Here is a 17,500-nt window from a genome sequence, read left to right as displayed (position 1 = left end):
CCCAGCCAGCAGGGGAAAGTCAGGTCGCCTTGGACGGTGCCACCCACGCCGAGAGGGTCATCGGACTCCAACAACAATCGAGGAGCGGCTGAACCTCCGCCGATGATTCGAAGCAAAACCTTTGATGTGTTCGAAACAAAAATGAAGAACCTCCCGGTGGTGGAAAGCGATTCCGAGGGCAACGAAGCCGGCGACTCGCGCATCGTCTCTGTAAGCATCGAGGGGAAACCGCTGACGGAATTCCTCACCCACGCCAAGGACGGCCTTCTCATGTCTCGCCCCGGCACGCGGTACGGGAGGAACGAGCCCACCAAGGCCCCCACTCCCTCCCCAGGGCAGTCCAGCCAGGGCGACAAGGAAGACATCCTCGTGTACATCAAACTCCCCGACGATTCCCTGCTACTCACGTCCAGCCCGCATGACAGGACGCTCGGCCAGCTGCTTGAGGTGGTGGCGTCGACGCACGTCGGGGGGCAGAAGCTCCTCATTGCCGACGATGGCCTGGACGATGACGACCTCGTCAAGACCCTTCCGGAAATAGGCATCACCGACAACACGACGCTGCACCTCATGTTCCTCACGAACTAAGAATCTTACTAAGAGCTTGCCTTCACCTTGAGTTTCTCTTCCAAGTAGATAATGATGTGGGATTATGAGTGAGAGAGAAAGAGGAGAAGGAGAGAGAAATAGAGAGAGGGAGGAGAGAGAGAAAGAGAAACGCGCACGCCCCCTATATTTCCAAGGGTATTACTCAACGGACAGAAACACACGTACGGTACGGTTGTTTATCTAACACCCGACCAATCCACCATTTACTCCTCCCATCCAGCTCTAGAAAACCATTTCTTGAAGGCACAGTGACTCAAACTATGAGAGAGTGAAGAGGAATGTGTACCGGACGCTGTGTGTGCACTGAGACGCAAATCCGTATCATACATGGTTGATGTTTATTCCAGGTGGTTCATAGTTAGTTCCAAGACGGAAAATATAGTGTTTAATTGTCATTAATTTTGTTTTATGCCTTGTGAACCGGGTACCTCTAAACACAATTTATAATACCTTGAGCTGTGATGTTTAGAAATACAAAGTTTACAGTTCAATAGTCCTGTAAGTTTCAATTTGATATATTTGATATATCTTGATATGAATGGCTGAGTGAGCATAGCAGAGGTAATGAAAATTACGGTAATTGTAAGCAAAACATATTTTTAGGTTGTAATACTGTAATTCAATATGTGATGATTAATACTTATAAGGGATAGACAAGATATTGGATACTTCAGCAAGTATTTTGATGATCTGTATATACTGTACTTGTAATACGTTGACTTGGGGCGTTTCACAATTTTTTGCCATTTTTTCAAAATCGGAGCCTAAACGCAGATTTGTAAATATGTGAGAAAGGAAAAAGAACATATAAATTTATCATGAGCTAGTCAGCTGTTTTTTAAGCTGAGCGCCAAGTTAGTGTAATAGTAGTATAGTTACAACGCATCCTCATGTCGCACTAATTGTTATATTCTGTGAATATTTGTGTTTACCATCTACTGCCCATTTGTCCGTTTTCTTTGATAACCGAGGCATGAAATTTTACGCATGAACTAAAGTATTTTGAAAACCTCAAAAACTATTTCCCAGATTAGGTCTCTGAATTTATCATAAATAAATTTGTCAATGATGATTATTGATAAAGGGAAATTTAAGCTAACCATATTTGTTTTAAAAGTTAGATGATGTCGAATGATTAGCTTTTAACAACTGACGTCAATATTTCCTGTATACATACACTGTCGACTATGGTTTTGTTTTATTATCATTATTATTATAATCTTTATTTTTATTGTTATTATAACTGCTATTATGATTATTACTATCATTGTTATAATTATAATAATTGTTATTATTATCATTATTATTATTATTATTATTATTATTATTATTATTATTATTATTATTATTATCATTATCATCATTTGCACATGGATCGTTTCTCGAGCATTTAGTCACCAAGGAGTCAATTAGCAAGCCTGTAACGTAAGCTTACACGTTTACCTCATTCTCTGAATTGTCTAAATTCTTTATAAATATTCTCCTTACTATTATCATTGTTATTAACGGTAAAGTGATAAATTATATTACTACTACTACTAATAATAATAATAATGATAAAAATAATAATAATAATAATAATAATATTAATAATAATAATAATAATGAAAATAAAAATAATAATAATAATAATGAAAATAAAAATAATGATAATGGTAATAATAATTATGATGATAACAATAATACTGATGATAACAATAATAATGATACTATTACCGATAAAACCGTTAGTACCCACAAGTAGTGGAGGGTGCAAGTCTCCGGCGTCAGTGAGTTAAACAGAAGACTGCAGCGAGGCGAAGAAGACAGACAACATGAGCGAAATACATACCAAGTCTAGTAAAGAACTGCAAGTAACTCCAAGGTTGTTCATGTCGAACAATTAAGTGTTCCTATGCAAGTATCACGTGGGATACGTGGTTGTGATGACGAAATACAATGTCTTTAGTAGCTTTGTTGTTTTCATGTCCTTGTTGTATATGGCTGACGTAGCGCAGAAGTAATGTTGAAGTAATGTTGAAGTTAAAGTAATGCTAAAGTGTGAGTGAATGTGTGTGTGTGTGTGTTTTTTGTGAGTAAGTGAGTGAGTGAGTGCGTGTGTGTGTGTGTGTTTGTGTGTGTGTGTGTGTGTGTGCGTGCGTGTGAATATATATATAAATCTAAATGCTAACAAACAAAAACTCATACAGAAAACATATTGTGGGGTTTTCTTGCCACATTCGTGCAGTGAATACAGATGTTCTTTAGGGTGGCCATTGAAACACGTGGTGTTGTTGTGCGTCTTCTAATTTATTCAGAAAATTATATTGATATAAAATGATTAACACTTCTGTTTCAATGCAGTTAAAATATATAGTCTTCATAATGGAAATAAATACACCTGATAAATGGTGTAACATAAATTAAACATGTCTTTCTTGTAGTAAATAAGCGTAAAATAAAAAACATCAAATATTGGTGGAACATGGGAGACATTACGTATGTAAAAGAAAACGGACCCGCCGTTTGGGGGGGACTTAACTAAACTTTTTCATTTCTAAATTTAACATTCTCCCGGCCATAGGGGGCGATTTGCCGCCTATACAATAAATCATTGTTTTAACACGTACCTTAAGCTACTTCATGAGGTATATGCTACTTACAAATAATTAAAAAATAAATCACTTCTTCTATCACAAATAATAAAAAATCCTTTGGCACTTAAAGGACTACATTTGTTGCTTCATTAACAAAACAGTAGTTTCTCATCTTAAACATAACTAAAGGACACTTTGGTGCAATATACACAGTTTATAATTCTGTATTGACTTATAAATCTAACTTAATTGGAGCTTTAATAATTCTACCCGTCCTAGACTTTCTAGGTACTTCATCACTTACATTATTCAAGGGTACATCAATGCTTCCATCACTTAAATCTACATCACATTGAATGTTATCACTTGAAACATCATCAAATTTTGCCACTTCATCAGGAGCAGACATATTCTCATGTTTACTTATCTCTAAATCATGTACTCTTTGTATGGGTCTAATCACTTCACCTTTCTTAGTTTTAACCTTTACACTTCTTATAATTCCATCTTTACCCGGAAATATATCAACAATTACTCCAATAGGCCACTTTAGTCTAGGAATATTATCTTCTTTGATTAATACAAGATCTCCTTTAGACAACTTGCAATTTTGAGTAAAACCCTTTACAACATTAGGCAAATTAGTTATGTAATTGTTGCTCCACACCTTCCAAAAATGTTCTAACTTTACATTTTGCACAATGGCCCTCTCATTCAAGTCTTTGGCATTTACATTGCATGGCACAATTTCTACTGAGGGTTTGCTGTGAGGGTTACATCCAAGAATGAAATGGGAGGGAGTGAGGTAGTGGAGAGGGTCTGGGTCTTCACTTACATATGTCAAGGGTCGAGAGTTAATACATCCCTCTATCTCAACAAGTACAGTTTCTAGTTCACGGACACTTATATAATTATGACCTAGAGTTTTACGTAGGGAAAGTTGAACAGATCTAATGAGACGTTCCCACCAACCACCCCACCAAGGGGATCGAGGGACTATGAATTTCCATTTGGGGGCTAGATGTCCATACATGGCCACAACTTCACTTTTAGCTGCCACAAAGGTCTTAGCATTATCAGAAAATATAACATTAGGCAAACCCCTTCTTGCTACAAATTTTCTTATGGCTAACATACAATCATACAAAGAGAGAGATTCTGTAAGTTCAAGATGAATGGCCCTTACTACACCACAGGTAAACAATAAAACATAAAACTTCTTGTCAGGGAAATCAGCACAAAATAGGGGGCCTGCATAATCTAAACCCGTAACACTGAAGGGCCTAGCTGTAGTTATTCTTTCTTTGGGCAGTGGCGCTACAGGTTGACTACAGGGTCTAGAATCAAGCCAACGACAAATCAAACATTCCTTTACTATGGTCTTTGCTAATTTCCTTACACTAATAATCCAAAATTGAGTTCGTATGGATGATATCACACTATCCACACCAGCATGCTTTAAGTATTTGTGCTGAAATTTGATTAAGAGCTTAGCATATTTACCTTTGGGAATTATGAAAGGGTGTTTTGTGTCATAGTCTAACTCTGAGAACTCGAGACGACCTTTGATTCTAAGCAATCCTTTGTCATCAATGAATGGGTCTAACTTTCTTAATTTTGAGCTGAGAGGAAGAGTCTTGTTACTTGAGAGAAGCCTAATTTCATATGCAAATGCTTCCTGCTGTATATTGTATATTAATTTCAAACTAGCTAATTCTATTTCTTCAGCAGTGAGGGGACCTTGTACCTTCCTCCCTTTACAATTATCTATGAATCTTAACACATATGCTATTACCCTTAAGGCCTTTTCTAAATCACTAAACTTTTCTAAATCTATCAAGGGAGAGTGTGTCACTTGAACACTAAGGCATATAAGTACACTTGTAGTACAGGGCACTTCTAAATCTAAGCCTTGTTTTACATCTTCCTTATCATGACAAAGGACACTGGCTAACATAGGGGGTCCATACAACCACTGACTATTATGAACAAGTTTGTCTGCCAACATGCCACGAGTTATTATATCAGCAGGGTTTTCTTCACTAGGACAATGCTGCCAGCACTCTGGTGACGTGAACTCTTTAATTTTCTTTACTCTATTTGCAACAAATATATCTTTCTTGCTTAAGTCACCTTTGATCCATGACAAGGCAATTGTGGAGTCACTCCAACACATAACTTTAGTTCTACTGTCTAAATGTAGGGAATTCTTTAAAAAATTTACTAATCTACTACACAAGAGAGCACCCATTAACTCTAAACGTGGTAATGTTAATGCCTTTATTGGTGCAACACGTGACTTAGACATAACTAATGAGACCTTAAATGAGCTATTGTCCACAGGTACACGGAGATACACACATGCACCATATCCCTTTTCAGAGGCATCACCGAACCCGTGCAACTCAATATTATCCTTAAGATCTCCCCAAAGCATACCTGGAAAATAACTTCTATCCACATGAAATGCATTGAGACTTTGACTACTATGAATCCACTTTTGAAACTTTACTTTTAACTCTAAGGGCAATTCTTCATCCCAATCTAACTTTAATTTCCACACCTCTTGGAATAGAATCTTACCATACATGATGAATGGACTTATAAGACCCAAAGGGTCAAACATCTTTGCTATTATACCTAGAATACTTCGTTTGGTGTGGGAGACTTCTACACTGTCGTCAGGTTTTCTACAATCAAAGGAGAAGGTATCTTGTACATTACACCACCTCAACCCTAATACACTACTTGACTCATCACCATCATGTATGTGATACACACCATCTTTTGACTTAGAAGTAATTGACATACAGTTTGATACTAGCTTTGTAAGATCCATGCTACAATCTGCCATCATACTACGTGCGTCACAGAACTTATCATGTGCATCCTTAACTGAATCTGCCCCACTCAACCAATTATCTGTGTACATATCAGTCTTTAGTTCTTGGACTACTTTACTTTGAGGGTACTTAGCAAGATGGGTTTTAAGTGTGGCATTCAAAAGGAAGGGACTAGATGTATTGCCAAAGGGAACACGGTTGAACCTCATGTGTCTTAAGGTGCCATCCTCTTTAGGTAGCAAAAATCTATGCACATCCTTGTCTTCCTTGCGTACATTTATTTGCAGAAATGCCTTCTTTATATCTGCAGTTATAGCAATGGGCCAACGACGAAAGCGTACTAAAACTTCAACTAAATCTGAGTTAAGTGAAGGGCCAGAATGAAGACAGTCATTTAAAGAAACACCATTAAAACAGGAGGCTGAGGCATCAAAGACAGGTCTTATCTTAGTGCTACTACTATTTAACTTTATCACAGGACGGTGAGGCATGTAGTATACGGGATTTACATTTGAAATTTCATTACTAGGTACTTCTTCTATTATGTTTTCATCCTCATAACTAGCCAACACCTTGAGATAATCTTTCTTTAATTCTTTATCTTTATCAAGCTTTACTTGTAACCTGTTAAGTCTCCTCCTCGCAATACTTTCATTATTTATGAGTTTTTCCTTGACTGAATCATTCTTCCATGGCAGTGCAACCTCGTATCTATCAGCTTTAAACTGTACATTATTCTTAAATTCCTGCATTACTTTTGAGTCACTATTATCTTGCACTACTTCCTTTGGCCTAATTCCAACAGTTTCTAAATCCCAAAACTTACACAAGTCAGAATCAGACAGGGGGGAAATACACAAAAGTTGTGTTTCAGAATACCTGGAAGTGGTGTGAGCAGAATCAGGTAACCTTCCAGACAACACATACCCAAAGATGGACCTCATAGCCACAACACACTCCTTTTGGATGGCATCTGCTGCTGAAATTAATGTCCAGTAGTAATCAAGACCAATTAACACATCTATCACCATGGGGGAGGCACTGTTGTAATCATCTGCTAATTCAACATGGGAGAAAGAATTTAACACATGGTTAGGCACAACAGGTCTCACAAGAGGCTGACAAATCTTAGGAATTTCAGCTGTAATGACAGGAACAACATTGTTATCTTTATCTAACATACTTATTTTGAAAACATTTCTAAGTTCTTCTTTTCCAGCACTGTGACCCCCAAAACTAGAATAGGGTATTGGGTTACTGGTTAACCATTGTGGTTTGCATTTCTTAACAAAACTACTACTTATATAACTTCTATCAGCCCCATTATCAAACAACACTTTAGCTGTAACAACCCTACCATCAGTACCACATACTTTTACCTTGGCTGTCTGTAAGACTGTACAACTACCACCTTGACTAGACATGAGTGTTACGTTGTCCGACTTCTGACCCTTGTTGACTTCTTCTTGTCTTGGGCTAAAGTCCAACTTGACGCCACACATGAGGGTATTGTGGTTTCCTTCGCAGCTTGCACACTTTATCTGAGCCTTGCAGAATCTTGAAGAGTGTCCACTGTTAAGGCACTTAAAGCAGACACCTAGACTTCTAATCTTCTCACCTCGTTCCTGCCCACTTAACTTCTGCACATTGAAGCAGTTTTCAGACTTGTGTTTCTTCTTACAAAAACAGCAGACAGGAAGTTCTTGCTTAGACGAGGTATGAAGGGCTGCGGCAGAAAACTTCTTCTTGGGGGCACTACTTTCGGTCTTTCCCTCAGCAACATTCTTCTTTCCTCTGAAGGCTTCGGACCGCTCTAATCTTGAGATCTCCTTATACAGGAAGTCGAGGAGAAAGTCTAAATCACTCTCACGTCCATCCCCATCTCTAGCCCACTCTAGCCGCAGGTTGTGAGGTAAACGGGAAAGGATAATTGGAGTGAGGAACACTTCACATTGCTTCCCAGTGACGCCTAATGCTTCTAAACTGCGGACGTGTGTAAGAATTTCATCACGAAGCTTCCACAGCTGCGTCACTGACTTTTCACTACTTGTACTTATGCTAAGTTTACCATTCAGAAGAGCTTGGACATGGGTAAAGATGATTCTTTCTTTCCTGCCATATCTCTCCTTCAGTAGATCACATGCCACTTGATAATTAGCACTTGTGTGGGCCAATCCTTTAACCACATTCTTGGCATCTCCTTCCAGCAGTGACAATAAGTATGCATACTTGCTAATTACTGGAATGTCAGTTGCATCAATGTGGGAAATGAACTGGTCCCAGAATGACTGCCACTGAATAACATCACCCGAAAACTTGGGTAACTCTAACTTGGGTAACTTGACGTTCACAGCTGCTTGACTATCTTGGGACACTATATCTTGCGCGTCGGCCGCTACTAATTCTTTAACTTTGGCTTCAGCTAGTATCCTAAACTTGGCACACTGTGTTCGAAATTCATGGGCATCATCCAATACTTGATCGAGTGCACTATCTTCTACGACACTCTCATATTCTTCTTGTACTTCGTCAAACTTCTCTAGTCTCTTATCATATTGCTTGATGGCGTGTTCTAATTCTATTAATGTGACATCAGGTTTAGCAAGGATATCACCTATGGCCTCAGACGCTCTCGTCAGCCAGCCCTTGCACGCACATCTTGCCTTATTTATCTTCTTCATCTTATATTCACTGCACTGAAACTAGTCTCTTATGTTCTTTACCTTGTTGGGATCTTGTTCCCGGGTCTGGGCACCAAAAATGTGGGGTTTTCTTGCCACATTCGTGCAGTGAATACAGATGTTCTTTAGGGTGGCCATTGAAACACGTGGTGTTGTTGTGCGTCTGCTAATTTATTCAGAAAATTATATTGATATAAAATGATTAACACTTCTGTTTCAATGCAGTTAAAATATATAGTCTTCATAATGGAAATAAATACACCTGATAAATGGTGTAACATAAATTAAACATGTCTTTCTTGTAGTAAATAAGCGTAAAATAAAAAACATCAAATATTGGTGGAACATGGGAGACATTACGTATGTAAAAGAAAACGGACCCGCCGTTTGGGGGGGACTTAACTAAACTTTTTCATTTCTAAATTCAACACATATCATATATGCCACTCGAGGTCTGCATATGCATTTAACGTTAGCATTGTCACACGTCTAAGAGAGAAAGGAACAAAATTCGGCTTTTAACGAAAATGACGTTGAAAAAATTGTTCAATTGGCCAATTGAGAGTATTAGCACTAATCACCGCCATAAAATGTGTAAGTGTTTTGAGTGTGTGTGTTTGCAAATAACCAGAGTTATGATTGAAAAAAAAATACATATAACAAGTTTACTGTGAAAATAAGTGAAATATAGTAAAACGGACTTAAAATCTATCTCTCAGAGTCATGAAAATTAGAGGACCGAAGCGGATTAAACATAATCACTGTTTTCACAGTAAACCTATTTTTTCAGCTATAGCTTCGATTAGTAGCTATAATGCACACTCAAAAAATACATATTTGGATGTCGTATTCCTTAAGAGGATAAGGATAAGTCATTTTTGCTTAGCAGATGTTTCGCCGGGCTTATATGCACTGAAGCGACCCCTCGTGAGAAAGTGTGCCAACTGTTGACTCGATCTGCTCGGATGATTATGATAAATTGGTACCAAAAGTGGATTTATGATATGATTTATGTTCCTTTTAACATTTATTTACGTTCTGCACTGATGATTTTTTATGAAGCTTATAGTGCTATCTTTAAAGCAAATAACAGAATAACACAAAATAACGAATAATATAGTATCCCCTAAATTGAATTCACAGAATACCAATGTTAAGCAAGAGACACTGTTCTCGTAATTACACTGATCGTATTCTATCTAGATCCACCTAAAACGTGTGATTTGTGATGGAAGGACTAGACTCGTGTTCCATCATGTATCTTCTGGCAAGATAGAGCTCCTTCTGGTTCCATAATGGATAATAAATCGCAAAGGAAGTCTGCAAGCTCTATCGTGCCAGAATACGCATGTGGGAGATATGTCGGAGTGTTCAAAGGGTAACCAGTGAATGTGATTTAATGGTTTTCAGTATTTTGAGCGTAATCTCCATGGCCTTTTGTGTGTAATATCAGTATTAGCCTGTATTATGGCAGTCAGCGTTATGTATATGGTGTATACATATTATATTGATGGTTATAATGATAATAGTTGCCATATCGATCATAATAACGATACTGGTAACGATGATAATGAAGACGATGATTGAAATAACTAAAGATAAGAATAACAACTATGCAATAACTAACAGTAACACAACATAGTATCTGTTAACACATTCCGGTACTATCTATGAACAACCTTTTTCTCTCTCTCTCTCTTTTCTTATGTTTTTTATCCGTTCGTAACCACCTTCAATAAACTATTTCGACTACTTGTCCATGAAATATACTGACTGCATGAATCCTCACCTTTAGGTAAAACTACACTGGCACCTTCTGAGTCTTTTGCCCAAGAAGGCTAGCTATATGTTCCGGTTGAAGTAATTCACTCTTGATAATGATAATGATAGGGATGTTGGTGAAGAGGAAAATGGTGATGATGAAAATGGTGATGATGATAATTATAATTATAATGATTATGATAATGATGATAATTATAATAATGATAGTTATCAAAATAGCGATGATGACCTTGACAATGATGATAATACTGATAACAATGGAAATTATAAGAAAGATATTAATAATAATGATAATAATGGTAATAATAATAATAGAGATGATAAGAATGATAACGATAATAATCATGATAATAATAGTGTTGATAATAATGACGATAATGATGATACTAATGATAATAATAATGACAATAATAATAAGAAGAATGATGATAATAATGATAATATTAATGATAACGATAATCATGATAATATTAATGATAACGATAATCATGATAATAATGATTATGCTAAAGATGAAAATGATAATAATGCTGGTGATAATAATAATTATCTTGATAATAAGGATAATAATGATAATGACAATAGTTATAATAACAACAATAATAATGATAATGATAATAAAAATTGTAGTGATCTGACCTATGAAATTACAAATATATGGGAAATAGAAATGATGAACGGATATTCCCAAAGGGCTTTGATAAATCGATAAAACATTAGAATTGGATGTTGCAGACACTGCAACACGTGGTCTTATGCCTCATGTGACCAGGCGATTGCGTAACTCTGTGCAACGGACCTGATCCTGAGATAAAGTAAAACCTTTATGTGAAACTTATATTTAGATATTATTTATTATTTATATTTATTTATTTTTATTATCATAAACGTCTCACTTTACTGTGTGTTGATTTTATATCCTTATACATTTCTGCCTTAGTATCATTTTGAAGTGAGAACTGCATGGAGACAGTAATATATAAGTAGGTTTCAATGAGTGGCCTATTTAAATAACGCTTACATAACAGCTTCCTCACATATTAATGATGACACCATACAAATAAGCTCTTACCTGCTGTTCATTTTTGGAAACTCAATCTGGAGGTCACTGCTTATCTAGCTACTTAACTTCTTTTCAAGGTTTTCGTCGTGTAATTCTTGTATTTTGTATTCAACAGAAGTTCATGGAGCGTTTGAAACGAGCGTTAAGGTTCTACAAGGTTTATTAACTTACATATCACACGATGGTGCCAAGAGAGCAAGTTAGCGCTAGGAGGGGTTGATATCGTGGCGGCTGGGACATAGCGAAGGGCGCCAGGGTAGGGCGTCGTGGCGAGAGGTCAGGGGGAAATGACACACACACACACACACACACAAACACACACACACACACACACACACACACACACACACACACACACACACACACACACACACACACACATATATATATATATATATATATATATATATATATATATATATGTATGTATGTATGTATGTATAGATCATAATAATTATCATTGGTCCTCATTATATTTGTTTATAAGACTCGTAGTGATGTTGCCTTATTATCATCATTTCCTTAGTAAACCATTACATAGTTAACTTTTATTATCACTAATACGGGTTTTTAGTTTTCATATCAATCTACAACCGTCACTATTTAGACAATGAAAATTATATATGTTTTATATCAATACCCTTACCAATATTGCCCTCTTCAGAGAGTAAATAAAAATATGAGTTTCCTCACCGACTGGATGCCATTCACCCCAATCAGGGAGGAGGAAATACATAGCCAGGGAGTCACGGCCAAGGAAGAAATAAATAAAGATGCCACTGAAGATAACTGTCTGGAAATTAAGGAAGAGAGGCTGGATTACGCAGATGAAGTGAGTGAAGTGAACATAAAGCATGAGAGTCCATTCTATAGGGATTTTGGTCTATGAAAAAGAAACTAATGCAGTGATGGAAGAATATAATGGACTATCTCCAGTGCCGTCTCTGGATGGGAATTGTATGGAAACTTGCTCCTCAGGAAGTGATCAGCTGATGGAGAGGTAATATACAAAAAAGTATATGCAAAGATGGAAAATTTTTCTTTGTGTAGAATGTGATATGAATTTTCCCAGTAAGAGTAGGCTGGTGCACCACATGAGAGTTCATACAAAGGAGAAGCTTTTCATTTGTTTGGTATGTCACAAAGCCTTTTCCTGGAGGACTCGTCTCAGTGATCACAAGAAAATACATACAAAAGAAAAACAGTTTAAATGTGAGGTTTGTTACAAGGCATTCACTCGCAAACAGCATTTGGAAAAACACATAATAGGACATACAAAAGGAAAAGCAGTTAATTGTAATGAATGTCACAAACAATTTTCTCATAGAGATTCCCTGGCAGTGCACGTGAGAATACACACTAATCTTAAACCTTATAGATGCGCAGTTTGTTGCAAAGCATTCTTTTAGAAACATAACTTAGAGAAACACATGGGAATACATACGAAAGAAAAGTCACTCAGAAACACCATCTACAGAAGCACATGGGGATGTAGGCAAAGAAAAAAGAGTGATGGAGATATAGTATGAATTATTGCATCAGTCAAGAGCGGAAAAAATATAATATTTTTAGATATGGCATTGCAAAGAAATATAGTAGTTGCAACAACTAATACGTTACCCCTTATCATATTTTCATATGATTGTCATGTAACAAAATATGTATGTGCATAATCTCTGTTTACTTAATCATATATATATATATATATATATATATATATATATATATATATATATATATATAAATGTGTGTATATATATATATATATGTGTGTGTGTGTGTGTGTGTGTACATATTTACGTACACACACACACACATACACACACATATATATGTATATATATATATATATATATATATATATATATATATATATATATATATATATATATGTGTGTGTGTGTGTGTGTGTGTGTATGTGTATGTATATACTCAACAACAGTATGCTCTAATCTAATGCATTTTCAATACTCTTTCTCGTTGAATAGACTTTACATTTCTGCCTTCGTGTGACAAGATTACTGTTCAAGTGTTAGTTCTCATTCTTCGATTTCTTTCAGTCTCTTAGAGATACCAGCATAGATAAGGCAGCAACTTCGAACTAAACAAAAGTACGATATCTTATCATTTGTTTTCACTAATTGGAAATAGACTATAGTTTCATATATATTCATATTCATTCATATAGTATTTAGAAGAATGTAGTTATGATACAGGCGTATATACACATGAATGTATTCCTTTTTTCCTGGTCAAGACAATCACAAACATTTTGGTGGCGACTTCGACTGTTTTGCCGTAGGTTGATGATAAAAAAGAGATACAAATACTTATGTATAGATAGCATCATATGATGAAAAGTAATGATGATAGTAATATATATATATATATATGTATATATATGTATATATATATATATATATGTATATATATGTGTGTGTGTACTTGCGTGCGTGTATGTGTGTTTGTGTGTGTGTGGGTATGTATGTATATATATATGTATATATATATATATATATATATATATATATATATATATATTATTCTTACTCCTATATTTATTATCAATATTGTAATTATTATTTCTATCACCTATTCGCGATTCTTGATGTTCATTGATATTGATTTGTGATACATTTTGTTTATACTGGATTATATTATGGAAATTTAATTGCAACATATGTATGTCAAAAGTATGAGGTCACCTGAGACCCAGCTGATCATTCCTTATGTGTGGATAGACTTTGACTTTGACAAGTTTATTGAGACAAGTGGTTACGTACATCTCAAAAGGATGAGGTAACATATGTTATCCTCATCCCAATCTTAGTCCCTCTTTGGGCTCTCATATATTTTACAAAACCTTGTAGTTATGTCAACATGTTGAAATATGTACAGTGCAAAAGGCGGATTAATAATAAGTATGCAGAGTTAAAGGATTACATATCAGGAGAGTGATATAACAGTATAATTATCACCCTAAGTCCTCTCGGGTAGATGGATAAATAAGGAATGCTTTACTGAACCTATATTTTTTATTTTATTTTTTTATGCTTATGTATTTAATCTGCAATCACTTTTCACTTATCTGCTCATGGGTATGTATATAAGAATATTCCCATAGAACCTATTTGATAATCTTCGAAAAGAAAAGCAGACGTTTTGAAGTAAATGTTGAAATAAATTAATCAATGTTAAAAAAATATAGTAAAGCTTCCCCTACATTACCATTTTCTTTAGTGAACGCATTCTAGAAAACGGCGTCGATTCTCGCTTTATACAGAAATAAAACCAATGATTACTAGCGAATATGATTTATACATTCTCATTTAGAATGTAGAAACAGTATTTAATCGTGTTACAGACTACGCAAACCTTTACATCTACCGTTGAGAACTCAATCTCTGCGAATATGTTAGTTATGCCTTGATTTTTTTCTATGTTTTAGTGAAGCTAATTTTCCCAGTTTGTGTCTAATCAGTATTAGCGAAAATAGAGCCTAGTGCTGTGTGATCACATGTTCCAATCTCCCACAACCTACTCCATAATATTTATCAAAAAAAAATGCCGATTACACAAGGCCTACATTTGGGTGGCCAGACCCAAGATTCGGAGTTCCGTGAAGTCCCCGGATGTACGTTTTTCTATGTTAACCTTGGAGAAGTTGCGAGAGGAGAGCAAGGGGCAGCTTGTACCACAGGTTTTAATGAGCGACCCTAATGTCAGTGTCATTGAGCTACAGGTTGTCATAGACGTGATCGCTGTCTTGCCAGTTTGGATGAATTGGAATTATCAAAAGAGAACTGAAAGAGATCCTGAGAACTGCACTGGTCTCGTCCTTGTTCTTCTTGTGTTATCTATTTCCCATAATGTTGCTTTCGTTATCTATATGTTGTCCTGTCCGATATATGTGAAGTGCCCACTGCCACTTCTTCCTTTTAATGTTCTTTATCATATCTTCTACTTCGGTCAGTTTCCTATTTTTTCTATATCTTTAGATAATCCCCAGAATGAGCCTTTTAGTTTATCTTTAAGTGCTTTTCAATTTTCTTTCAAATAACTTATTTTAATCCGTGTTCCACATGTAGTGATCCACATGTAGACACTGGTAAAAAAAAAATCGTAATATATTACTTTTTACCGAAGGCACTCCAGCCTAGCATTTATATCTCAGTTTCATAGGATGTTTTCATCTGTATGAGTTGCCTTGAGTATATATAAACTCATTCACTGCTTCTAGTATATCGTCCTCAAGTTGCATTTGCTTACCTGGGGCTCAAATGTTGAACAGGACAGGACTTTAGTATCTTTCTTGTTCAGTCTTCAGTCCAACTTATAGACGTTCTCTATTCAAACCGTTAAATGATTACTGTAGTTTCTTTTTCGCTAAAAAGAACGATATCCTCTGCATATCATCGGTCGCTTCAATATACTTTGATTCCTTTGATATAGGACTGTGACTCTCCTGCTGAGACTATGATATCCCGACAAGGATTTTGTTGACATGTGGGTAATTATTATATATACTACAGCATCTCATTAAATTACAAGTAACAGAAGGTTTATAGGACGGGAATTCTTTCTATTTTTTTATCTTTTTTGACTATTGGATTTGTTATTGCATTTTTCCAAGCTTTCATCTTGTATAAAATCTACACTAATGACATTTTCTGGCATTTTCCTTCTTTTCATGCCTTTTATTGCCTTCTTTACATCCTCTACTGTGATGTTCGGGAAGTCTCCAATCTTTGTTTACCTAATCCGTTCATGGTTGATCGTTTGAGTGTTAACAGTCACTATAAAAGTTCTATCATTGTTTTATGTCCCCTCGCCGCCGGGTTCCTTTATTCCCTATTCCTTTTTACAATTATGTTTATCATATGTTACATCTTTTCCGCGTCTGGCTGAATCGTTACTACACATGTCATTAAAAAAATAAGGAAAAAAAGTATAATAAAGACAATGACAAACTAGAATTTCCCTACTCCTACTGCCTAAAAGCAATGTGCTACTTACAACTTCACTCTTTTTTTTTATGGTCTTTGTTAGTTCCAGTCATTCTCTTTTGTCTCGGATAAAAGTTATTCTCATGTTCTTACGTTGTTGCACAACTATTTGTTTCTACAGAAAGTTAATTGCATCTTTATTTTTTTTTTTTAACCACCTATCAAGTGCAGTTCTTTAATGTCTCATTGAAATGGTCGTTAATTTGGTCTATGTCAAGATCTTCGTCGAGAACTGAGTATCTACTTTGAAAGTTTTGTTGCCCTGTTCTTGAAGGGAACAGTTTTCGTATAAGCTTATTTCTCAGACTTAATTTAGATTGACTTCTAACCATTCTATGGTCGCTACCGACATTTACTTTATTAATGATGCTTACGTCTTTTACACTGTCGTGCCTGATTGTGATTATGAAGTCAGTCTCGTTTTTAATGTCGGATGGCTATTTGCATGTTGATTTCCTCTTTTTTGTGTCGGAAAATAAATGTATTGATATTGAGAGATATAGCTTCGGCGAATTCTAATAGCATTTTTCCTTTCTCATTTTTAGTACCTATTTCATGGTCTTTAACTGAGGTTTCCCCATCTCCACTTGTTCCTATCTTGGCGTTAAAATACCCTATAACCCCGTTAAATTGGGTCTTTTTTTCTATCGGTAATAGCTTGTACGTCTTCGTAGAACCTGCCTACCTCCCCACCGGCATGACTATAGAAATCCACGTCATTCTTTTCGAGGTGTTTCTTAAAAAATAATAATAATAATAAAAAATAAATGGTTCTAGTATTCTTTCCAGAGGTTTACTTCTTCAGTAGTAAATAATTTAGTATTTACTGGTCTTCGCCTAGTATTCTAACTTCGGAAAGTCCTGCAAGATACCATGTTATGTCTAAAAGTTCCTCCAGTAATACAAGATCAGATTATGTTCTCAAAATCTCTATATGTAC

The 17,500-nt window shown here is 35.8% G+C and overlaps 2 protein-coding genes across 2 annotated transcripts in view; one reads left to right on the top strand and one right to left on the bottom strand.

Annotated features, from left to right (window-relative positions):
* Positions 1 to 2,179, top strand: part of LOC147471191 (uncharacterized) — a 40,518-nt gene extending 38,339 nt beyond the window's left edge. Inside the window, exon 2 of the mRNA XM_086541245.1 lies at positions 1 to 2,179. This exon is cut by the window's left edge and continues 768 nt beyond it. Within this exon, the coding sequence (XP_086397371.1) occupies positions 1 to 588 (588 nt within the window). The 3' untranslated portion in view covers positions 589 to 2,179.
* A 633-nt stretch (positions 2,180 to 2,812) lies between these two features.
* On the bottom strand, positions 2,813 to 9,135 carry LOC147471190 (uncharacterized). Its single transcript, XM_086541244.1, has one exon. It carries the CDS (start codon positions 8,707 to 8,709, stop codon positions 3,418 to 3,420), a length of 5,292 nt encoding a protein of 1,763 aa, XP_086397370.1. The 5' UTR covers positions 8,710 to 9,135; the 3' UTR covers positions 2,813 to 3,417.
* Positions 9,136 to 17,500: the final 8,365 nt, after the last annotated feature.

The sequence above is a fragment of the Penaeus japonicus genome, unplaced genomic scaffold (assembly GCF_977035675.1).
Source record: "Penaeus japonicus unplaced genomic scaffold, GWHDUDI00000001_assembly GWHDUDI00000010, whole genome shotgun sequence".
NCBI lineage: Eukaryota > Metazoa > Arthropoda > Malacostraca > Decapoda > Penaeidae > Penaeus > Penaeus japonicus.
The sequence above is the reverse complement of the archived record's forward strand: the minus strand, read 5'-3'. Positions and strand labels throughout refer to the sequence as shown.

Bases quoted from the DNA above. Each gene is read 5' to 3' on its own strand.
- LOC147471190 (XM_086541244.1), bottom strand. From the start codon at position 8,709: ATGAAGAAGATAAATAAGGCAAGATGTGCGTGCAAGGGCTGGCTGACG.